At 43.6% G+C, this 25,763-nt stretch overlaps 2 protein-coding genes across 3 annotated transcripts in view; both read right to left on the bottom strand.

The window, feature by feature from the left end:
• Positions 1–723: 723 nt before the first annotated feature.
• On the bottom strand, positions 724–12,399 carry dolpp1 (dolichyldiphosphatase 1). 2 transcript variants are annotated; one of them, XM_017725237.2, is made up of 8 exons: positions 11,953–12,399; positions 8,664–8,764; positions 7,545–7,629; positions 6,222–6,321; positions 5,983–6,081; positions 5,759–5,887; positions 4,479–4,568; positions 724–3,227 (listed from the first exon to the last, which is right to left on the bottom strand). In XM_017725237.2, the coding sequence occupies exons 1-8, from the start codon at positions 12,029–12,031 to the stop codon at positions 3,191–3,193; spliced, it is 720 nt and encodes a 239-aa protein (XP_017580726.1). In that variant the 5' UTR covers positions 12,032–12,399; the 3' UTR covers positions 724–3,190. The 2 variants fall into 2 exon arrangements, with proteins under 2 accessions (XP_017580726.1, XP_037401625.1); XM_037545728.1 differs by lacking the exon at positions 11,953–12,399 and adding an exon at positions 8,889–8,983.
• Positions 12,400–16,862: 4,463 nt separating this feature from the next.
• Positions 16,863–25,763, bottom strand: part of miga2 (mitoguardin 2) — a 28,976-nt gene continuing 20,075 nt past the window's right edge. The window contains exon 16 of the mRNA XM_017725220.2: positions 16,863–24,314. Within this exon, the coding sequence (XP_017580709.1) occupies positions 24,090–24,314 (225 nt within the window). The 3' untranslated portion in view covers positions 16,863–24,089. The remainder of the gene's footprint in view (positions 24,315–25,763) is intronic.

The raw sequence follows: 25,763 nt of genomic DNA, 5'->3' as shown, positions 1-25,763 counted from the left end.
ACACACAGCAAACGGTTAACTGGTGGTTTGGAACTGTTTACCACAGGATGCGATAGTGACGCCATTCGTTTCCCTCACAGAGAAAACCAGCTAAGGCTCGACGCTGCTAACACGAGCGTGACGCAGATTACAGAATGACTTTAGAGGTTTATACCCGCGTGGCCTACAGTGTCGGGAAACCACACAAGAGATGACTGAACAACCTGACTCAGTTTAAGGCAAACGTGGGATGATTTAGGCACATAGCACAATGCCAACTGCTGATATACTCACCGGCCACTTTATTAGGTGCTTGTTAATACAAATAGCTAATCAGCCAATCACACGGCCGCAGCTCACTGCATTTAGGCCTGTAGAGGTGGTCAAGACGACTTGCTGAAGTGCAGACCGAGCATCAGAACGGGGAAGAAAGGGGATTTAAGGGGCTTTGAACGTGGCGTGGTTGTTGGTGCCAGACGGGCTGGTCTGAGTATTTCAGAAACTGCTGATCTACTGGGATTTTCACGCTCAACCATCTCTAGGGTTTACAGAGAACGGTCCGAAAAAGAGGAAATATCCAGTGAGCGGTCAGCTGTGTGGATAAAAATGCCTTGTTGATGTGAGAGGTCAGAGGAGAACGGGCAGACTGGTTCCAGATGATAGAAAGACAACAGGAACTCAAATAACCAACCAGAATCTCTGAGGAACGTTTCCAACACCTTGTTGAAAGTCTGACATGAAGAATTTAAGCAATTCTGACGGCAAAAGGGGGTCCAGCCTTTTACGAACAAGGTGTACCTAATAAAGTGGCCGGTGAGTGTAGGCTTGCATTACCTGTTAGCAACATTAGCCACGCAGCTTCAGCGCAAAACTTAAGAAGCAAACTTTACACTGAAACGTCTCGGCTGATCTACTGAGGTGATTTTTCACCAAACTACCACTGTAATCATCACCCTGCAACACAGTCCGCTCTGGTACTAATGTCGCCAACTCCACTCCTTTCACTAAAGGCCAAAAGCTTTACTCTTTAATATTCTCCTTACTCCTTTTCTGCCACTTACTCCTAATCAGACTACCTTCAACTTATGTTATGCAGATTAATTATAAAATGGGGTTTGCAGGAAGACGAGAAGTGGACTAAACCGACTTCCGGACCGACTGGGTCTTAAAGGAACATTCAAGTGAAAAATCACAATGCATAATCATTTCACGCAGCCGATCAGCCAAAACAAGTCTGGTGCTGTTATTTTACTTCCTCGGTTTAGAACCTAAAACTGCTAACCTTGCTAACAAACACTAGAACTTAGTCACCCAAATAGCTCAAATACTTGCTCAAACCACATCCAGGTCTCCATTAGGGGTGAGCACAGACTTGTCGATGCGGCTTAGGACACAGTATGACTCACTGTGAGCTATTATAGTTAACAAAACTTCACTGCGTCAGACACCAAGGGCTGGCGCTCACAAAGCAGGACTGGCCTCGGATCAGACTCCTCTGTATTTATGTCTGTCATTATCACAAGCACCGATTTCAGATCTCCTGAGGTGGTTTGTGAAAACAGACACTGTTGTATAAAGTGCCTGCTCCCAGTCTCGTTGATTTTATCATTCAAATCATACTGTGTACTAAACCACACGGACAAGTCTGTGCAACCTACATGAAGGCATGGACGCAGCGTGCGCCGAGAGAAGTTTTAGTACTTTGTTTTTACAGAAACCATTTGGGTGACTATTGAGTTCTAGTGTTTACTAGCAATGTTTGCCTCACTGCTCCAGTTCTAAACTAAAGAAGCTAAATCTGGACTTGGTTGATCAGCTACATCTGCGGTAAGTGTAAAACTGGCCAAATCTGACTTTTCATTAAACCATTCCTTTAATGCCCTTCTTTGCAATGTGCTGAAAGTTTCGCTGCAGGAACTGCTGCACAGGTCCATACAATGCAATCGCTCAAGTAAGCAGGTACAAGCATATCGACACGTGTAAATTTTAAGGGAAAGTCCATAGATTTGTCAGAATGTCTGAATAATTAACTGGTTAAGATGCAAAGTAATTCAGAGTGGTTTGGTGTGAAATGCCCCATTGCAGAGAAACTGTCCTGACAACTGTAACAAAACCACAGTGCTTTCCTGTCAACGCACCTAATGACCAATGTGCTGTGGTAATGCCAGGGGCCCAAGCACTGCTCTTGATGCAAACCCATGCACATGAACCATGAACCAATAATGAGACTGGGACAGCATTCTGACCAATCACAGCTCAGAGTGGATAATCCATCTCACCAACTGCAACTGATTGACAATTAACAATAAAGGGACAAACAAAGTAGAGAAAGAAAGATGATCATTTTCTCTGATGGTAACTAGTGTTAATAAAAAAAGAGGGGGAGAAAAATGTTTTTTTTTCTCTTTCAAATTCACAAAGTGCAAATTATCTTACTTGATATTACATGTTACCAGAGTAGAGAAACTCTATTTTATAAGAATGGAGAAAACAAAAAACAAAAACAAACAAAACAAATACAACACCCACCCGAAATATCTATTCTTCCCTTCTGCTATAAACCCCAAAACCCTAATCCAAATCCGAAAATATTTAACCCCTTACACAGTAATAAAAAAAAAGAAAAAAAAAAAAAAGAAAAAGAAAAAGAGGAGCGGTCCACTATGTCATGCTGTAGCAATGCCTGCCAAAAGGTTACACACTAAAGAAATCCTCACTCACTCTTACTCTCACTCTCTCGCTCATGCTCTCACTCTCTCACGCTCTCTCCTTTACGCCGGACACAGTTCAGTTCAGGGTATTTTGATTTCGCCCGCGTGCGTTAATGGTTAAAATATATATTACATTTCTCATTAAATAGCTTTGCCTCTTGCACGGTCAGCATGCATTAGAAACACAGGGCCGGTCTTGGTGGGAAGGGAGGTGTGGTGTCGGTGGGGGGTTGGTTGGGGGTGGAGAGGAGAGATGTGGTCCGCCACACACACTCTGGTCACTTGGATATTAACGGTCGCGGCTGACCTCTCCCCGTTTTGGTCCACCTGAAAATGGTCCTGCCCTCAAATCTCGACCAGAACGGTCCAGACGATAAATCTCCAGTGTGTATGTGAATGTAGGAACGTTTGTGTGTGTGTGTGTGTGTGTGTGTGTGTGTGTGCTTGTGAGAGAATGTGTGTGTGGTCCTTTTCGTCAGTTTGAACCAGTGGAGAGAAGATCACTGAAGCTTTGTTCCCAGCTTTCGTTGTCTGTTTCTGCACAGAGTGGAAAAGAGGTCAAGTGTTAACGGGTCATTAAATGAAAATCTGCCATCCACATCTGTCAATATGAATAATAATGATACTGCAACAATTACACCCAAGTGCTTTTGCAAGCCCTCAATAAACAGCCAAACAATGAAATAAGAATGATTAAACGGTGCTGCTGACTAGGAGAGAGGAGCTGGTTAGCATTAGCTTAGCCAGCATGCTAACAGCTCTGCTCACCACAGGACATGTCTAAGTCTGGCTAAATAAAGCACAGACGCAGGTTTAGACGATAATGAGTGGAATCTGAGGGAGTGAAGTCGAGCAGCTGCAGCTGAAGAGACAGAAAAGTGAGATTAAACCTGTTCTGTGGTGTTTGGATCAGCTGCCTTAGCATTAGCTTAGCAAACAGGCTACAAATCCAAACAGAGCGTCACACCACAGTTCAGGACTGATTCTGACTCTGACGGCTCTGATGAAGCACGCTTAGACAAAAACTAAAGCCTGAGAGAGTAAAAGTGAAATGACTGGTGTTTGGGACATTAGCATTTTGGCTAAGCTAACGATAGCACAGTCAGCAGGCCAAACACGCCATACACCACAGCACAGCCTTGCGTCCAGCTAACTGGCTTTTCAACTGGTGCCCATTTAGAGGATATCTGAGAGCGCAGAGTTGAGTGACCAGTGTTGGAGCGAAAGCTGAACGCGTTTGTGGCGAGTGGAGCTCTCAGCCATCGCAGAGCCACTGTCATGCCTAGTTTTTCCTGCCTCTGATTTTTCCCTTTTCCACCTATCAGCTCCCACACTACCAATCAGTGAGCCTTCTAAAATTTAAATGAGAGGAATGTGTTCATTTAAACATTCAGACGTGAAATAGAAACTTGACAGAAGTGAAGTAAAAACTAAAAACGCAACAGTATATTACAAATTATATATAGTTGTAGTCGTTACTTGCTCAGCAAAACACTGATACAATATTCTGCTACAAAAGCATGTACAGTTTACATCCTCGAACTAACTTTGGTATAACACATGTATTACCAGTGTAATAAACGTGCTGGTGGTCAGAGATATTGGCTCTGTAGAAGAGCACAAAAGTCTTCATTCTGGAATTCAGTGCGACTTGTCTGACTAAAATGCAATCACGGCAGTTTGAAGTGTCCAGATTAACAATGTCAAATATCAAAAATCACACTTTTTATATTCTCCATGATGGAGTCCAGAAAGAACTTCACTCGCAGTGAAACGGGTGAATATTACCTGGCTTCTGATCTGGTCACCGTGTACTCAAACCATAAAATATTAGGAATGAGGCTTGTATCCCTCACCAGGAAAAACTCTGATAGGGGCCTGTGTGACAGAGGGGAGAGAAAGACAGACACAAGATGATTATAATGTACTGAGTGTAGATTGTCTTAAAGTGGGCGTTGAAGTGGCCCAGCAAAAACAAAAATCTAGTACTGCCATCACATTGCTGCACACTGAAGCGGCAATAAACCAATCAATAATGTAACATGGTCGAAAACTGGCCTGCATTATTTTGAGCAAAACAATTTCTTTTTATTGGACTGCATGAAAATCTCGATCCATCAGAAACACCCACAGAAACGAATCTGGAGCTGTGATTGGTCAGGATGCTCACAAAGCACACAGCCAAAGTCACCGTGATTGGTCACAGGGCTAATTTGCATGCTGCAGCCTTCAGCGATTTCATGATCACCAAGATGCCATTTAAAAGGGGCCTATTTAGTCGACTAAAAAACATGAATAAACAGACGAATATGAACACTCACTAATTATCAGCATGCATCAACCTTCATCCGTCACGTCAACAAACCGCTATAGTTGCTTGAGCAAGGCTGAAGGCCCATTCACAACAAATACGTTTTTAACGTAGTAGGACCTTCACACCAAGTCTAAAGCAGTTTTCTGTCTAAATACTCTGAAGACACTGCGTATACTGGGTAGCATTACTGCCCATACCTAAATAAATAAATAAATAAACAAACAAATGAAGAAAACAACATGGGGAGCGCCGCCACCTCTTAAGAGAGTGAGCTGAAGCTCCTTTACCAACAGTTCTGCAGGTACTGATACACATTTGTTTGGGCTGCAACCACGACAACGAAGATGGATTTTAAATGCATTGGTACAATGGATACACCACACACACACACACACACACACACACACACATCTTCTAAGCCACTTCTCCTTCTGGGTTATGGGGGGTGCTGGAGCCTATCCCAGCTGTCATTGGGCGAAAGGCAGGATGCACCCTGGACAGGTCGCCAGTCCGTCACAGGGCAGACAGACAGACACAGACAGTCACACCTAGGGGTAATGTAACATGTCCAAACAGCCTGACTGCATGTCTTTGTACTGCGGGCGGAAACCCGAGAACCCAGAGGAAACCCACACAGACACAGGGAGAACATGCAAACTCCACACAGAGAGGACCCCAGTCACCCGGCCTAATAATCAGACAGCAAAATAACAACCTACCCTTGTAGGATCAATAAAGTACGTTTGTGCATTACCAGGCTGCTATTTTGGGGAAGATGGGCGTCAACACCTCCTGCGTGAAGAAAAACCACACCACCCCCACCACCGTTCCAGCCACGCCCCCATAGATCACCTGACTCCAGGTGTGGTACAGAAGGTAAACTCTGAAATTACAAACACAACAAATCATTTTTTTAAATCAATAATCCCGGGTCACATTACTAACGCACAAGTTTAATTACACATAAACACACTGTACCTGCTGTATGATACAGCCAAAGCCACACCCAGTAGGATGATTGAGAGCACGTGTCTCCATAACAACTCCACGCACCTAGCATTGTTTGTCTGGTGCATTCTGTGGAATCAGAAAATTCATTTGAGAAAATTACTTATCTGTCGGTTTCACGTCGTAACGTCATCTATTTCCAGACATTCTTACAGACGTTTAGAGCATCTGAGGAAAATACAAAAGGTAGTGAAGAGATGATGACTCGCCTTAAATAAAGAAAAAGGAAAAAGTAAACAACGAAGAACCAGATGAACTGCGAGTGGCTGGAAGGCATGCCGTACTCTGTTGTTACGGTGCTGTGGCCTCCTGCAAAATCACACACAACACAACACACACGTCTTCAAAAAACTGCAAAACGTTCCAAAGTCTCTGTTTCGGCAGCTCGAGAAACATCCTACAAATGTCTGAGCCACTAATGACCACAACTCAGCGTCCCAAAGACTCGCTGCACTCGCCAGTCTAGCGGTCTACCTTCTCTGGCAATTAGCCTATATTTAAAGAGGAATTCCACCAATTTTTCTAAATTTCTGCGTAACTGGGCAGTCGTGGGCTGGAGGTTAGGGAACTGGCCCTGGTTTGATCCCCAGCGCCGACAGTCCATGACTGAGGTGTCCTTGAGCAAGACACCTAACCCCCAATCTCTCCCCGGGCGCTGTGGATAGGGCTGCCCACCGCTCCGGGCAAGTGTGCTCACTGCCCCCTAGTGTGTTTGTATACTCACTAGTGGTGTTTCACTTCACGGATGGGTTAAATGTGTTGGTGAAATCTCCCTGTTTGTGTGATTAACAAAGTATCACTTAATTAATTCTAGAGAAACCCGTCTAAAACAGGTTACTTACACTAACGGTACTTGCACATTAATTTAACTGTACTTTTGATCTACTTCTCATTTAATTGCTATTATTATTATTATTATTATTATTATTATTATTATTATTATGAGAGTCAGAATTGTTCACAGTGGTGGTGACAGAACATTATTACATAAAGTGGCAATGAGGACGTTGCCTCCTGTCTAAAGCACAGTTTTTTACAATATTTTTGAAAAGGTTTTGACCTAAAAATAATTTAACACCTTTCTGATACAGAAGCACATGTAGGACACTGTGAGGCAAAATAGTCCCATCAGGACTGCATGTAAACCTCAGAAGATTCACTGATGATTTTGGATAGTAAATAATTAATATCATTTAAACTGTCAATGCAGACAGAATGACCCGAGGTTCCCATCACCACCGCTGTAAAGAAATCGGCCAAGAAGCTTCTCCGCAATTAACAATTTCCACCCAACCACTCTGAACCACTTGAGTTTGCATCTTTAGTTTCGGCACTGGAGCGACAAGGCCAATGTAGCTCGGAAGCAATTAGATATATTGTTCTAACCGCCTGTGTAAAACGTCACACACTCGCTTCAAAGCCGAGACGTACTATAATCTCTAATAGACATGGGCGAATGTAACTTGGAGCACTTCTCTATAAGCATGGACGAAAACACACCGCGGTCATGCAGTGTTTGGGTGTGATCTTACCCCCACATGGCCGGGGCTCCTGCAGGATGTGCTTCAGTAGCCAGTTTAGCCCTTCATTCATCACCAAACCACCAAAGAATGAGATCTGAGAGAAAGACGGACAGATTTAACACCCTGTATGCCTCAAAGCATGAGAGCATAACGTCAGTCCGTGCTGAAATGCATGAGGAGGCCTCACAGCTAATGCGTCAAACAAACTAATGACTCAGGCCGCTTCGAGTTTTTCCAAGCTACAAGCCCTCCTGCCATCTGACCATAAGTCTTGGGCTGCGTTCACTTTACCAAGTTCAAGCGGCACAAACCCGATTTCTTTGCCCTAATGTGAGTCAGACCTGATGTTTACAGGGCTGTGTGGATACGCAAATCTGATCTCTTCAAATCCGACCCGAGCCACTTTGGCAGTGCTCACATTACAAGCAGCATCGCTCAAATCCGATCTCGGACATGATGGTTCACAATCGCCCTGAAATGACCCCTCCTACTCAGTAACGCCACGGGACTGAATCTCTGCATCATCAGCACAAATTAACAAGCAGACGAGCTTCGCTGAGAAGATCATTAACTCTGATCAGCTCTCAGCTTCATCATTAGAGCCAGACGAAGGAGAAAAAGGGGAGATGAGCTGCTTTTCCACCGTTTAGAGGCTTTAACGTCTAGGTCGCATGGCCACAACTCAGATACGTATCTGATCTTGGACCACATACGAAAGTGGCCCAAGTCGGTTTTGAAAAGATCAGATTTGCGTGCCACACAGTGCCACACAGCCGTAGTGTACTGCCCTAAATCCTTGTAAACACGACCAATTAGGCCTTTTAGTTAAACGTGTAGTTATCTGACGAGATCCATATGTTCAGAAAAATATATTGCTTCCCACAACAAAATAAAATCATGATAATGACAGAAAATCGTCAAAGCAACCGCCTCAATATCACCAGAGTGACAGCATTTTTCCTAAAAGTATTATAAGTAGAGTTCAGCTCCAGCGGTAATCCGACACGCCTGGATCTAATACCCAGTTATACCTGAAGACCCTGATTAACCAGGCCAGGAGCAGATCTCCGGTTGGAAGGTTCTAGAGTGTCGAGAACATTTGAGACACTCGGAGGTCATGCAACTCACCGTGTGCAGCTCCCTCTTAAAGATGATGAGCGTGACGAAGCCGACCAGGATCGCCATGGGCAGCAGACTGGTGTAGGCCAGCATCTGTCCAGTCAAATCACCTGTACGCACACAAACAGACACATTTTGTAGGGAAGGTTTCGACCTCTACCCCCTAAAGCTCAGACAAAGTGACACTCGAAAACAAGGGGCAGGAGTAAAAAGAACATGTTGCAGGCAACTCACAACATGCAACCAGTCGCACGGAACTTTCAGCACGTGAAGCAGCCTAACGGGGTCAGAGAAGACGAAGCCTCCGAATACTAAACAAGGAAACGAATACCGTAACGAACAAATACTCAAGTAGGTCAGAAATGAGCCTGTAAAATGGACATTTTGTGGGGATATGAATGACTTCAGACGGTCACCCAGTTTCTAGGCACTTTAGGCACCCTGAATCGCTTGAGCACGGCTATGGAAGTCTAGGAAAGACGGGCTCTGTCATATTCCTCTCTCGGCTGCCAAGTGCGCCCTTAGGGACCCCTGAATTGGCAAACGGCACAGCTGGGCCTCGCACCTGAATCCCAGCTGCATTCTGAATGTCTGCGTGTGTGGTTTTCCTGAGAGTGCCCTTCAAAAGACTGACTCAAGCACTGCGGCTGACGCTACACGCCAGTGAACTGGTGGGAAGGAACAGGAAAGATAAAATGATGGGTACTTTAACCAAACAGCCCGATCCGGACGCAGAGGCTCCAAAACTCCGCTCTCAGAGCGAGGACAAACAAAACTGGCGGTAGTGGATCTGAGTAAGCGCTGCGCTTTGTGTCCTGATTCTCCGTCCCATGATATTCAGTCTTCACACAGAGTGGGAGGACTTTTTTCTCTCTTTTCTATTTCAGTGAGGGAGAAGGGTGGCTTAATATAGCCATCCTGAAAATAATTAGGACACAACCGCCTTGCCTTGGATAGATATTTTCACTCCAACGCAGCCAAGTAGTAGACTCCGCTATGAAGAATCCACTGCCCACAGGGTGAGGGAATCCCGCTGTCCGTCTTGGTGCACTTTAACAGGGCAGCTCACTTGCAAAATGGCACTAGAGACTAGCAGGAGAGATGGGAAGACTTGGTTTATCAAAGCAAGGCAACCCACCTTTATTCTCACCTCCTCAGGGTGAAATCGATTTCGATGCCCACCACCTTTCCTCACTAACGAGGAGCCTCTCTAACCTCTAAACTATGATTGCTGTGATTTAATGAGATCAAACTGTAAAACGTTATTATTTCATGTGTATTACTGTAATTCTTCAGACTGTAAAACACACGTGAAATCTGGATCGGGTCGACCAACTCGTCCAAAAGAACCGGTTCAAAAGCATCATCGTTCATGAGCTCCGACAAATTTTGGAATTGCTGAAAGAGCTAAAAATGAAAGACGCTAAACATGACGTCGCTTCGGAACCGCGGAGCTTCTATGCCACCCAAAAAGATTCTGAGTGACCTTCACTCTTCAAATGGTTCTTCAATGGTTCTTCAGTCAAGAAAATAGTACTATAAGGAACCATGAACACACAAAGCATGATTAAACAACCCTTTGCGTTGACTGACGGAGAAAGTGGTGTAGACGCTTCTATAGAAAACCTCGGTTCTATTATTTTAATGTTAAGCCTGTAACCACAGAGGAACCCTTTTTGGTGCTATATGGAACAAAAAGGCTCTTTATAGAACCACCGACAGCACGTTCTCCATCAATCTAAAGAATATTTCGATGCAAACTTCCACCGTGTATTCATGCGAAGGGGTTTTGAGAGTTCATAGTTCGATACAGAACCATTTTCTTTACCCTTTTTAAGTGTGTAGACTTCCACTACCTTGCAGCAATAAAAGCCACTGCAGAGCTAAATAAGCAAACTTTAGGCGCCCATCGTGTTTAGGCTGATCGACGTTTGGGAGAAGAGGAAAAAACACTGTGCGTTAGATTTACCAGTAAACTGTTCCTTTAAGGTCTCGCTCGGTACCACTAAGAGCATCTCGCATGTTTGAGAACAGCTTTAAAATGACGGTGAACCTGTCCTCATGAACTCAGCCTGCTACTTCAGCTCAATGTATCTATTTCTGACCACTACTGACCGCTACTGACCTATTGGAAAAGTGACCTGCAAGGTGAAGATGAGGGGAATTTTCATGAAGCAGGATTTCTCGGTCGGTCAGATAACTCGAGCTCAAAGCTGAGGAACGTCTCTCAGCACTTTTCCTACTGGACAGGCTTGAGTCGAGCTTATGTTATCTAGCTGAACATGCTGACCCCTGGTTCCTATCACCACCACTGTAAAAAAAAAATAATAATTTTGAGCCTGCAAGTTTGAACCACTTCACATCAAACCACTCTGAATAACTCTGCTCACATCACAAAGACTGAGTTATTCAGACATTTGGAAAATTCTGTGGAATTCCCCTTTAACAGCGAGCAGGGTACTCAAAAGCACTGACAGCTACTGGGCTAACTTCATGACTATACAAGTCGCGCTGTAGGTCCCGGGTTTGTTTACAATTAAGCGCAATATCACTCACAATGGGCGTTTTGGCCAGAAAAGACTACAACTGCTTCAAAAAACGTGGAGGTGATGCAATATTAGGTGAACTAAGACGGCTAGCAGGGCAGCTAATAACAATAATGAAGTTAGCCAGCTAACCTAGTTAGCCTGCTAGCTAACCCAGGCGGCAAAGCTGACTGACGTTCTTCAAAACAAACACGTAAACAAAACCACGGACGGGCTTTAAGGAGAGAGTTCCCAGTTCTCTTTTGACGAGGACTGAAGCTGGCTTCCTATTCGCCAGCTCGTTTTTCGAATTTCCCCGTTCCACCTTAAATGGTGCAGTAGTCGCGTCCTGAGCCCGAGGCGCCAGAATGGAACTGCTGCACCATTTAAGGTGGAACGGGGAAATTCGAACCAGAAGCTGGCGAACAAGCAGCCGACTTCAGCTTTCGTGCAGTTTAAAGCGTCAACACGTTTTCACGGGCGCAAGAAATGAAGGAAAGCGCGGACACAGAGCAGAAGAGAGAGGAGAGTGTGCGCGGAGAGGACGCAAGCGGGTTAAACACGCACGATTTGGCAGTTGTTGGGGTTTTAAGTTCTCTGCGGACGCACGATTTCTTACGGTAACACTATTTGGTAGCACACCCCCCACCCCGCTCCCTCCTCCTGCCCGCGCGTCCATTCAGTTGTAAACGCTCCCGGCGAGAGCCAGAGCGCCGCGCGGCGACGCGAGTGGCTCTCAGCGGGGAAAGCGAAGGCTCGAAGCGGGCACTCACCGGCTGGATACTCTACGTGGGTTAAGGAGACCGACTGCCATCGCGGTGGCGGCGCCGAGCACTGCTCCTCCGACGCCATCTTACCCGGACACCGGGCAGCAGGGCTCGGCGAATCCCGACGGCCCGCCCAGCGGCAGCCAGCCAACCAGGGCGGACCGCCCTGCTGCGCCCAGCCAATCAGCGCGACCGGGCGCTGCCGCCACACTCGTCCATTCACGGCGTCGAGGCTCAAAAGGAGGGAAAGAAAAAAATCTGCACGGGAACAAGCGGCCAATCAGAGGCGGCCGGCGGAGGGACGCCGGCCAATCAGCGGGCGCCCTGCTGGACGTATGAAAATTGGGTTTATTCAAATGAAAGCGAGTGAATGGGGAGACCAGGCTCAGTCCGTTTCAATTGGCATCAACTGCGTTGCGAAGCTTTTACTTTGTTTATTTCTTTATGAATTAAATACTTCACACATGATCACAAGCATATTTTTTCATGCCAGTAAATAAAAAAAACTACAAGCATAAAATAATAATAATAAAAAATAAAAAAATTTGACAATATGTTGTTTGTGTGGCTAAACAAGTTGTGACAGGGAAAGTAAAAAAAAAAAAAAATCAAGGACACAGAAAAAAATGATTATTTTGTAAATATGTGTTTGTGGAGTATGGAGTTCGCGTCGCTCAGGAGGAGGATGGGTTCCCCTTTTGAGTCTTGGTTTCTCTGGAGATGTCTTCCTCTTGCTCTTAGGGAGTTCTTTGCCACTGTCGCCATGGGGGCTTGGACCTGGGTTTTTCTGTAAAGTTGCTGTTGTAAAAAGCGCTACATAAATAAACTTTGACTTGACTTGACACGCTTTGTGCACAGAGATTCAGTCATGCTGCAACAGGAAACGGCTGCCGTTAGAAGTTAGAAGCAAACAGTTCTCTAAAATGTCTTTGTATGCTGTAGCATTAACATCACCCTTCACCGGAACTACCTAGAAAAAAAACAGCCCCTGTTCATTATCCCTCCTCCACCAAACTTACTATAAGATAGTGAAACGTGATTCATACTTCTAGAAAATATGTTTCCGTTGCTCCAGAGTCCAGTGGCGGGGCTTTACACCACTCCAGCTGACACTTGGCGTTGCACATAGTGATCTTAGGTTTGTGTGCAGATGCCCGTCCATGGCAACCTATTTCATGAATCTCTTGATGCACAGTTCTTGGGTTGATGTTGCTTGCAGGGTAGTAAGTAATGTAACCCAAAATAAGTGATTTTTACACACTCAGCAGCCCTGCTCTGTGTCTACTGCTTTGAGGCTGAGCTGCTGTTGCTCCTAGATGCTTCTGTTGCACTTACAGTTGACCAGGGCAGATCTAACCGGGAAGAAATTTAGTGAACGGACTTGTGGTAAAGGTGGCATCCTATGACAGAGCCACTTTTAGGGTCACTGAACTCTTTAGTAGGACCTATTCTACTATCAATGTAATAGGAATAGGCTCAAGAGTCGATTCTACATAATGAGCAACATAATAAGCAACAATGTAATAAGCAGCTGCCACCAGGCCCCCTAATCATTTTTAGGTAATTAGGCCAAGTCCCCTTTCTTATTTTTACCTCTACCCCTTGTTTTCGAGGGTCATCTTGCCCCTTGGACTGCTTACTACTATTGGTTTTTCAGCCCTAACACTTCGCCCTACTCCTGAATTTCAACAAGAATAAAGACACACACAACTTCTAAGCTGCTTCTCCCTCAGGGTCGCAGGGGGTGCCGGAGCCCATCCCAGCTGTCATCGGGCGGAAGGCGGGATACACCCTGGACAGGTCGCTAGTCCATCACAGGGCAGACAGACAGACACCCACATTCATACCTAGGGGCAGTGTAACATGTCCAGTTGGCCTGACTGCATGTCTTTGGACTGTGGGAGGAACCCGGAGGAAAACCACGCAAACACGGGTAAACATGCAAACTCCACACAGAAAGGACCCCGGTCACCCGGCCAGGGCCTCGAACCCAGGCCAAGAAACGGGACACCCTACCCCTAAGACAGGGTGTAGGGCTAAGTGGTAGTGGTGAGGGGTGAAATGAGACTGGGCTATATAGTAATAATAAGATACATTTTTGGGTTTTGGTCAGAAAACAAGAAGCAGTCAATCTGGCTGGACGACGCGGTGACGATTTTCTGTAATTAAATTGTAACTCATTGAAACGTCGAATGGCATTCAATCAGCATCTAATCATCTGCAGCTGAGCGCAGAACTGCCGAGGTGTTTCACCCCATAAGCTACACCACTTGGTGTAGCAGTCGTTATTGTTATTTAGCCTCGAAATTGAACAGTACAGCCTGAATTTGACTGGTTATGGACTTATGGTTAGGACTCCTAACTTAGCAATGGGTTTTGAATGTAATGCGTCTACTTGTTCACATTATATTAAGACCGGATCCTTATAAACAGTCATTCAGCAAATTCTTTCCATATTACACAAATGGATTTTTAGAATGCTCCTTTTTCCTGATAACAGTAGTACAAATAGATAGTAGTTCAAATCCTCTATAAAGTGGAGAGAATTTATTACTCAAACTACAGAAAAGACGTGTCGGGTGAGGAGAACCGCAGGCTGGACGCTACAGTTAGCAAGACAGCTAACTGGCCATCTAGACGTCTTACCTCAGCGTGGCTTCGTTCCTGTGGCTGAAAGAGTAAAAACCCTGGCGTCCGTTTTGTCCCGAGTGAAGACAGAATCTCTGTTTCTTTCTTTGGCGTTTGAGTCAAGAGTCACACTGACATTAGCTTGGTCATGTTTATTAGCCTGTAGCACAGTCGCTAGGCTAGCAGCTCGATTGGTTGACACCACAGAGATTCCCAGTGTAAATAAAAGAACATTAAACCTTTGCATGATTAAAACGTTGTTTACGTCATGAAAGGGTTCTTCTGATTGATGGAGAACGTGATGTAGATGGTTCTATATAGCACCCAGGAGGGTTCTTCTGATTGATGGAGAACGTGATGTAGATGGTTCTATATAGCACCCAGAAGGGTTCTTCTGATTGATGGAGAACGTGATGTAGATGGTTCTATATAGCACCCAGAAGGGTTCTTCTGATTGATGGAGAACGTGATGTAGATGGTTCTATATAGCACCCAGAAGGGTTCTTCTGATTGATGGAGAACGTGATGTAGATGGTTCCATATAGCACCCAGAAGGGTTCTTCTGATTGATGGAGAATGTGATGTAGATGGTTCCATATAGCACCCAGAAGGGTTCTTCTGATTGATGGAGAATGTGATGTAGATGGTTCCATATAGCACCCAGAAGGGTTCTTCTGATTGATGGAGAATGTGATGTAGATGGTTCTATAGCACCCAGAAGGGTTCTTCTGTCGTTAGTGTCAAGCTTGTAACAACAGATGAACCCTTTTGGGTGCTATACCAAACCCATTTGAAAAAGGTTCTATACAGAACTGCCTATAGCACATTTTCCATCATTCTGAAGAACCCGGTCACGATACAAAGAACCCTTTAATCCTAACTATTCTTGTTACACCAAAATGCCCTTAACTGTGCCTCTAATAAAGGTAGAAAACAGGCTGTGGTTGTGCCATTTCACCTTCTGTACAAGCTGCATTAGGAATTTCTAATAAAACAATGAATTTGATTAATAAAAGAAACTCATAAAACATTTAACAAGAATGTTGATTTCCGACTGTAAGAACGGGTCAATAAATTTAAGCTAAACTGTTTTTAAAGTTGAATTATGAGCAGTTTTTCCAGTTTGGGTCCGTTTCAGTTCTCCTAGCACAGGGCTCGCAACCCAAATGTGAAATAAGAGCCATTTTGTCACCATTTGGGAGCCACAATGTTTTATGTCCATTTTACTGAAGCAACGTTTCACTGTCTTGGCTGTAAACATGTCTCAGGAAGTGCTGATGTGCTAGTATAGCCTAACAAATGTAATATAAACACAGACTCTGCTTTAAGCTTCAGCTCAGCTACAGCTGCTTTTCTCACATCTCCAGCAGGAAACTTTTCCTCACAAGTGGAACAGTTTCCTACATAATGTCTCAACGTTGGACTTTTGAGGCTGAAGTCGCTTCTCATTCACCAGCTTCTCGTTCAAATTTTCCCGTTCTACCTTAAATGGTACCTGAGGCGCCAAATGGCTGCACTATTTAAGGTGGAACGGGAAATTTAGAACAAGAAGCTGCGAACAAGAAACCGTGTTTGTCAGTTTCTCGTTGCAGGTTAAACATATCAGGAAACCAGCTGGAAGTCCATTAGTCTCCAAATTATCCATGTTCGTCTTAAATCTCTCTTTGCCCTCTCGTTAGCTACTAGCCGGGCGAGACTGTTGTCTGTGTTGCTATGGTGACCAGCCGTCTGCGCTGATCTTCAGGGTTAAAGGGTGAATCAGCAGTTCTACCTTAACTCCAGCGTTTAAGACCATTTACTGTTAAACTGTGTTGAAGGATCAGCAGAGCTTTATTTTACTGTAGAGGAGGATTATTTTATTATTACCTACTGATCTGATTCAGCTGTGGAGCCACAACAGTGCAGTAAAAGAGCCGCATGTTACCGACCCCTGACTTACGACAACTGGGCCAGATTTAGAATATATTTCTTATAATAGTGAAATGTAAATAGAACTACATACAGTTGTATGCAAAGGTTTTGGCACCCTGGTCAGCTGACATGACCATAAAAAGACATGGAAATGTAGCCTGTGCAAAAGTTATAGCACTTTTTTTTCTCAGCTCAGCAAATAAACAGAAATTTGCTAAAGAAACACTATTTTTATGTTTCCTCTCTGTAGATGTCGATTTACTTTCACATGCTTGTTCAAACCTTCGCATACGACCGTACATCTCAATCAAAACCATGAGTAAAGTGTAGCCACCTCAGTGATGCGGCTAAATCTGACAAGAAATAAAACAGACAACAAAAATTAAGGTTGTTTATGGTTGGCTGGGAAAAAGGCATCATATGTACAGTTTTTTAATAAGAAAACAAAATACAAAGATTAAAACCGACAGGTTGTGCTGGCATCTGCTATTCGTCTCTTCCACAAAACAAAACGTACAATGAAGGCAAAAGAAAATAAGACAGAAAAAAAACAAATCTCAAGCTTCAATTTCACCCCTGATTCCGGCACTTTGGCCATGCTTATAAACCCCATTCGGACTTCTTTCCATGCCAAGCTAGTGTCCAAGGTCCATTCGCGGATCATGGAAAAGGGCCAGAGTCGGTCATTCCCTTTATACAGATAAGACAGTGCACTTCATAAGGGTGCAAATTCCTACCCGTCGGTCATCTTGTTGAACAAATTAACCATTTTAGGAGCATTTGAGGTTTTTTTTTTATGTCCAAAGGTATGCAGGCTTTTAGAATAGGGTCAGTGGAGCAGTAGCACATGAGCCTAAGGTCACCACATGCAGCGACCCCCGGCATTGGGCTGTGGAGCTGTGGAGCTGTGCTCTCTGGAGTGATGGAGCTCCATCCAGTACCTTTAAGGTGAGTTAGGATCCAGAACTGACCATCCAACAGCAGTATCTGACCTCACTAGTGCACAAACAGATCCTCACAGCAATGTTGAGTAAAGCCTTCTCAGATAAGCAGAGGCTGTTACTGCAGTAGAGTTCCTGTAAATGGCCTTCATTTCCAAAGTAATGCTGTGTGTACGAACTTTTTGGACACACACTGTAGCACACATACAACAAAAAAACGGCCAGATTCAGTTCAGACCTGCGCTGAATTCACAGCAGCTGTGACGGGAACTCGCGTCAGCCGACACAAAGCCGGTGGTTTCTGTAAGACGTTAACAATATAGGTTTAGAGTAAATGCATTCGGTTTAAGGTACAACATTCACAGGCACTCCATACACAAGACACTGAGCGCAGCTGGACACAGGCAGAACATCAAAGGACAAAGTGACTTCATAATATTTCCACTACTTCTCATTTCACAGAAGCAGAAATGTGATGGCGGACGCGCAAACTATGCTTTGCACGGCCTGAGACAGGAACGCATGAGGGTATGTGATTGGATCATATAGGTGTTTAGATATTTCTAAACGTGGTTGGTTAGTGTAGTGGGTAACACCTCTGCCTTCTACACTGTAGACTGGGGTTCAATCCCCACCTGGGTAAACACCCTACACTATACCAATAAGAGTCCTTGGGCAAGACTCCCAACACCACCTTCACCTTCCTGTGTAAAACGATCAAATTGTAAGTCGCTCTGGATAAGAGCGTCAGCCAAATGCCGTAAATGTAAATATTTCATGATGCTCAGTCGCTTACAAAAGTTTGCATTCAAACGACGTGTTTTGTCGACTTTCTCAGCGAAAATAAGTGACCCATCCTCTACAGCGACAACAGTTCTGCACATTTTAGTACCAAATTACTGTTTATTTACCATATCCAACATATTAGGACCAAAATAAAACAAAATGTGACGTGTACACAAGTTTTGGGACATTTTGTACTGTAGATTGTGCATTTTGTTTTTTTTGTTTTTTTCTCAATACGTTAAACTTGGGAAAGAAATCGAAATCAAATAGAAATATAACATATTTAAGTTTGTTCTCTGTGTAGAGGATGCCTTAACTTATATTCACTTCGAAAATCGAGACTTATCCTGGCTGGGGGTGCTTGAACTTGTGCATATTTCTGTATTTTATAAATGTTTATGTATCGACTGGCAAATTTCTACATAAAAAAAATATATTTTTATAATATACAGATATTGGCATCGGCCCACAACTCCCAAGTCAGTGCGTCCCCAGGTTGAACTCGTTTCATGGTTATTAATAAATCAACATAAATCTTGGAATGATTCCAAACATTTTAAGTCATTCTGAAAAGCTTTCCCAACTTTAAAGAGCCCATATCCTATATTCATTTTTACCCCCTTAGATCCACTTATAAATGTGCAGTGTGGTTTCAGGTACCAAAAAACGCTTTTTGTTACTGTGCCTTTAAGACTGAGCCGTTTTCTGATTGGCTGCCTCATTCAAAAAGCCTCCTTGATGAAACACTCTTTTTAACTTCAGTGTGAGTGGGCGGAGCTAAACCGCTGTAGGTGGAATAGGCAGATACATGTAAATTAATTTGACAGAAACAATGAATTTAAAAAAGGTTTTTAAAACAATGTTCATACACTCTTTTTTTCCTGATAAAAATGAGGAAATTATTATTATTTTTTAATGATATGGGCCCTTTAAAACTAACGCTTACATACTCTTTGGAAGATGCATGAAATCCTGTGCACACAGCTAATGAGTATTAACACGTAGGGGGGGGTGGGGCGTTCAAAGAAGAAACAAATAAGTATAAAATTATACCAATAGACAAACGGTCATCATTTTCAGGATTCTGGTCCAGTCACAGTCAATCAGCTGGTCTAACAGTGAAAATCAGTTGTAGAATGAGCTACAGACTCTGTATTCACTTGTACTGGTTACTGTTTGTGATCTGTGATCTGCTTAATTCAGTTCAACCAACCGTTCACCTAAAAGCTGACTCTGATCTACAGTTCATTTACAGTAAAATGCTATTTTACACAGGCCCTGACCACTGACACTGGTCAGCTCAGCTCTAACGTACTGATTGTAGCCGTTCATAGATTAATAAGAGACACCACAGGCACAAAAGACACGACTAAGCCGAAGGAATTCGTCTGGTTTTGATTAAGACGCACATTTTACAGGCCACAGTTAAATAAACTACCAACCTCTTTTACTCTACAGATGAACCAGGTCCATTTAGACCCGACACAGGTTTAAACACTGCAGTACTCCCGCTGCAGTGCTTCTCCCGAAAAAGTAAAACACAAACACGGCCTTAGATTATTTCAGCTATTCGACTGTCCACAAAAATAGATTCAAAGACTGTTTGTTTTCCTAATCTCTTTTTTTTTCCACGATAAAGTGCAAAAGCAGCAAAAAAACAGGCGGTTTTCTAGATGGAAGGACCTAAAACGGTAAAACTCAGCATTACCCTACGAATTCATGTCTTACTGCTTACTTACTACTAGGTTTCTTTGAAGCTATTCAGATATTTCCAATGCAAATGACAACAGTACGATTCCGCACTCGACTACTGGTTAAAAAATTATTCTAGCGAAATGTTTGGAGAATTCAGGGGGTGAGATGTAGAAGTCATTCAGAGTCGCTCCTTGTAGAGAAACGACTTGAGGTTTGTTTACAGTGATGTCTACAACGCCAATATAGCCACTACCAGAGTCGCCTTTAATATCGATGATGGTAAAACAGTGATCATTCGGAAAAGTATTTCCTTTGGGCACCATTTCTCCCTATAATGCCCTGCATGTGCCCCTCCACCATAAATGTAGGTCAAAACCTTCTCAAAAGTATCGTAAAACTATGAATGCGTTTACATGCCCTTAATAATCCCATCATAATCGGATTTCTGCAGTGAGCCGGTTATTCAACTGATCATGTAAACAGCCCAGGAATCAGATTTCTCAGTGCATGTGACTCTTATTCTGATTTCTTTCTAATTTCTAAAGCTGAGCATGTGTGAAAACAGACGGCGGTACCGGAAATAAGCGAGCCTCGTCACTGTGAGAGGCAGAGAGACGGTTTTGGAGCGATGAACTACATCATTGACGAAATTTGGGATTTAAATTTTCTTCATCTTCTGGATGATGTACGTTCATATTTTTAGGCAAAGTAGCGCAATGTAGAAAAAAAAATATCAGGAAGTTTGAGTTTTACATTGTTTCCGTCTGATTTTCTGTAGTTATTGGATTATTAAAACACACTCAATGTCTCTGAAATCATGTATTCATAACCTTTTCATGTGACAACATTGAGAGGCATTAAACGTCTGGTTCCTCTGAACGGAGCATTTCGCAACAAACCACCCTGAATGACCGGTTACGTCTTAACCATTTAATAAAGCACATAGTCTGATGGGATTTCACCAAAGCGTTAAGCCTAAATGCCCTGCTGCTATTGAGTATCGCTGATAATGAGTGCAGGAGATTTTTCTATTACGGTTAATTTTCCTACTCATGGACGCCTATTTGGGAAAGAATGACTTTAGGAGAGCAATAAAGCTTCAGAGGAAGCGACAGTTCAGACAGGTGTCATGTGGAGCGACGACGCAGACCATATACACGCCTACACTAGCGGTGCGGATACAGTTTGATTATTTGCGCTCATGCAAAACCGAGGCTGCTAGATTACAGACTTGGAAGGGCCCTTGAATAGTTAAACAGTCAAAGTTTTAAAAGCTGAACAGTAAATTGGTACAAATTAACTTCTCTAGTGTTACAGTTTTCATACTGAAGAACCACGAGATGTCTCAAATCTATGCTCCACCAGAGAGCAGTGAAGGGCCTGTGACCACCCAATCCCCCCCCACCCTCGAATTTTGCCCTAATTTCGTCCCCCAATCACATACCGCCAGCGCTAGGAGGGCGAAGGTGGGCACAGACTTCATCCAAGACCTGTGAAGCGCCACCGCATCTTCTCGAGCTGCCGTTCACGCAACATCGTTGCACGGCTGAACGCGTTCGAACGGAAAGCAAACCGGAGTTATGTTCAGCTAACACACGCCCGAGTGATGAGGGGGGGGGGGGGGGGGGGGGGGGGGGGTGATTCACATCTATGTTACACAAGTGTTCACTCATGGCAGAACGCAAGGACCAAGTTTACTTGGTCTGGCTATAAACACAGCCTTGAGAAGTTGTATGAGCAGTCGTGTTCAACAGATGGAGTAGCTTGTAACATAAAGCCCAGCAAATCAAACGTTAAGGTTTTGAAGTGTTAAGCATTTTAAAGTAGCTTATTGCTCTGGCTTGTAAACAGCCTTGTCCATCACTATTTTGGGGAAATGCGGCGAGTCTGCAGTGATTTTTGGGCAAGTTCTGCTGCTGTCAGTCTCTCGCCCCTCCAAGGCCTCATCTAATACATTTCATTTGAGCTAATGCAGTAACGGAACAGGCCTCGAGGTGGCGCTGTGGACTCTCCTGAGGGGAAACCATGAGGTCAGGGCTTGTAGAAGCTGGTACTGAAACGGGTTAATTCACAAAGCTTAGAAAGACTACTGCGGCCAGCTAAAGGCTAACGCACACCAGACGAGAAGCGCTGCATCGCCGGTGCCAGGTAGCAGATAGTGCAGCTGTAGCATTTAGAAAGCTTCGCAAAAAAAAGCCCAGATAAACATGAAGCTCAAGCTCATTTTACACTCTACTCATATAGATTCAATGAAATAAAACTTCCAATATCTTTTAGTAGAATTACCAGCTAACTAACTTCACAAGCTCCCTGATTTCGAGTTTAACTGAGGTGAAATACGACACGGCTAGGCTAGTAACAAATGATCAGCACTGGCGTGTTCAACATAAAAATTTCAAGCCACAAACATCTACTCCGGATTTGGGCATAGAGAGGTGCACGGTAGCCTTTAAGCTTTAAAGAAATGGATACTTTTCAAAAAACTTGTCTTACAAATTTGAACATCAAATTCGACTGAAATGCCCATCCCTACCACTTGGTGGAGCTGATGGTTGGTTCCTTAGCTATTATTAACTGTTGAAAACCTTTTCAGGGGGACTTCAGGACCAGGCAGGTAGGAAAAAACTGAACTCCGGGTTGGAATCTAACTGGTTCAGCCAACTTGCAACTCAACTCAGCACTACTTTAACACGAGCTAACTTGTGAGACAACCTTTTATAAACAATTTTCAGATTCTCTGCATGCAAATGACGCACTAAAGCAGCAGTTCCCAAGCTTTTTTAATCCCCCTTTGTGCCCCCAGTGATTACTTCCACTTAAAGCTAATCTACACTATGTAAGGTGTGGAAATTTGGCGACCCCTCTGGTGAATATGTGTAATTGCAGACGATCTGTCTAAGTCTAACGATTGCGAGCGCATTGAAAGAGAATTAAAAGAAAACTTATCGTCTCTCGTCATCGTAACTTCATCAGTATTTTGCAATGGACCTAAACATGGACCTTCTTTTGAGCCTGACGTTAATATATATAGACGTACGACGCAGTTCCAACCCAAAGCCCCTGACTTTTGCGTTATTTAAGAATTTACAGCAATTTTTTAACGAACAAGGACCTTGTCTTCCCGGAAACTTGACCACTTTGCTAGCTTTCTCCACAGCCATCATTGACCTGCACATTAAACAGACATGCCACTGTTCTGGGACACTTCGCCGAAACTGGTTGGCATGTATTTAATATCTATTTTTCCCACAACCAGCATTTTTTAGCTGTAGCCGAAGCAAATGTAACAATCTGACAATATGAAAAGTTATTAAGCTCCTTATTTTTTTCTGCAACCTCCTTAAAGACCACCTGCAGGCACCCATGTTTGAGAACTGCTGCCCCAAAAGAGCACTTTGCCCTTCCAGCCTAGTGTTATTATGCAAAAACCCTACCTCATGTCCCCTGACCTGCTGCAGATATTCAAATGACAATACCTTCTTCATTGGCCAACACAGCAGTTTAATCCTGCCTTTCTGGAGCAGCGTAACTTACCGGCTCTCACACATACTCAGACTTTCACTTCGCGCCGATACGCACAACTGATATGCAAACAGCTTCGCCCGCAGAGGTGTGGCAGTCCCTAAACGACAGACATGATTATGTCAAATCTTTGTGTGCTTGGTTGTGAGAGGGAGAGAAATAAGACAAAGTGACAGAAATAGGGCCGAGCGGCAAACACAAAACTGGGCTAGTGAGCGCTATTTTGGAATCTACATAAATCCTTGTTATTCCCTTTAGCTTCTGAACCTGTCCACACAGCTTCTACTGTGATTCAAGGATAAATTCCGAAAGCAGCAATGTTCTCCAGCCCCTCTCGCGAGTCAGGCTGGATACTGTAATAATCTCAGTGGAATCTCAACAGGAAGAATGTGCAGACCTTTCAGGCTGAAAGGTTTTCTCTCAGATGGTCTGCATTTCCGTCCTCTAGTGATAACTGACAGATTTATTGGTGCTGGCGATATTTGGCTGTTCGTGTGCCGTGTCTTTAGTGGCAGACGGACTGAAAGCTGCTAAAGAACAGGTTACAGATTTGGAGAATTCCCAGCGTACTATTCCGACGTCTTCTTTCAAGCAGAAATCCAAACTCCAGCTTAACTCTAAATTCCACCTGTCTGACTGATCCAGAACTCCAGCTGTGCGTTAGTCCTTCTGGTCATCCAGAAGCGGATGGTCGTCGTCTGCATGCGACGGGCCAACGGGCAGCGCTCCGTTGGTCTCGGGGAGACTGTCGATGCCCAGGTAGCCCAGCAGGATGTCCGTTCGCCTGTGGGACAGACTCAGGATGTCATCGGCCAGTGACTGGATGGAGGTGTAGCGCACCTTATCGTGGTCAAACATGTCCTTCAGGTACTGCACTATCTGTTGCTGTTGAATCAGAAGAGAGGAGCGTTAATCAGATTATCAGATTATATTCACAAATACAAGTCTAGCGAACCTTCACTAAAGCGTGGATTCAGCGTTTTCTATAACATGAAACCGTTTTTGGCTGAAGGTATAAAATGATTAGATGATAATCTGCTAATCTACAATTTAACTGGTTTTGATTAATCAGTTACCCGATAGATAACGGCGATGAGTTTCTCGTAAACAGTTCTCTATTATTAATAGTGCAAAACAAACATGCACTGCTGTTTTTCAGTACCTGAGGCCCACTCTGCGCACTCACTGTAGGTCAGAGCAGCATTAAACCATCCCTTTAACCTCTTTCTGCAGGCCCCCGTAGTGGTCATTCTGCTGGTGCAAAGGAAATCGAGGGGAGGGGATTTTTCCCCAATTTTCGCCCAATTTAGATGTTTCCACCATGGCTTAGAGGGCAAAAGCTAAAACAGGCTTCCTCCCAGACCTGTGAGGCACCACCGCATCTTTTCAAATGTCACTGTACAGCCGAACGCGCTCTGAGGAAAGCACCAACCGCCAGCATCGCACTGAGCGATGGGCGAGAGTGAGGCCAATTGTTCTCTCTCGAACTCCCGGCCACGGACGGCTATAGCATCACCAGGGATCAAACGTGCAATCTCCTAATGATGGGGACAGCGATCAGACAGTAGCGCCACTCGGGAGCCCCCTACATATTTCAAATGAAATATTTTTCCTGTAACTCTTATCAAATGAACCAAGGCACTGTTGTGTATCTGTATGTGAAACATGGTGATTGTTGAGCTGCTGGTGAGCAATGAGGGATTTTAATACATTTAATACAATGAAACACAACACAATAAAAGCACTTTTATAGATGTACACTTTCTTGATCATATACAATATTTCATCTCAATACATTCCATCATTACTGAATAAAAAAGAGGATAAGCTGAAGGCAGAAATCGCAATTTATGACCGCTGTAAAAGGAGGTTATTATCATAAGTTATAAAATAATAAAAAAACTATACAGAATTAACATCAATTATAAAAGTCATTTAAAATGATTATAATCTACATATATTAGAACTTTTAAAATCTGGGCTAATTACTGTAAGTTGACAAACAGAAAATCATTGATCATTTACTAACATCTTATTAGTCGTTGGTTATTATTAAAATAAAAGAGACTATTATTGACATTAAATGAGTCCAAACTTTGAAACAGCAGTGCATGTCCAGATCTGCTCATTTATTTATTTCTACAAACTATTTTTAACTTCTAATGTGTAATCTTCATATTATTATTATTACTATTATTTGAGTAATTAATAACTGGTTAAGACACTGAAAATCAATTTATCTGTATTTGCAGAACAAGGACAGAGAAGAGATGAAGAGAGATCACACATCTGAGAGAGATTAAAGGATGAGATGGATTACAGGGCGATTTGGAT

This window comes from Pygocentrus nattereri, chromosome 16 (assembly GCF_015220715.1).
Source record: "Pygocentrus nattereri isolate fPygNat1 chromosome 16, fPygNat1.pri, whole genome shotgun sequence".
In the NCBI taxonomy this organism is placed as follows: Eukaryota; Metazoa; Chordata; class Actinopteri; order Characiformes; family Serrasalmidae; genus Pygocentrus; species Pygocentrus nattereri.
This window is presented reverse-complemented; position numbering and strand designations above follow the sequence as displayed.

What these genes read in the sequence shown, in the direction of transcription:
- dolpp1 (XM_017725237.2), bottom strand. Translation starts at nt 12,031, where the DNA reads ATGGCGTCGGAGGAGCAGTGCTCGGCGCCGCCACCGCGATGGCAGTCG. An exon ending in TTCCTTTTTCTTTATTTAAG is followed by an intron (nt 6,082 to 6,221) that starts GCGAGTCATCAT and finishes CTGATTCCACAG; the next exon opens with AATGCACCAGACAAACAATG. An exon ending in TTGGCTGTATCATACAGCAG is followed by an intron (nt 5,888 to 5,982) that starts GTACAGTGTGTT and finishes TTGTAATTTCAG; the next exon opens with AGTTTACCTTCTGTACCACA.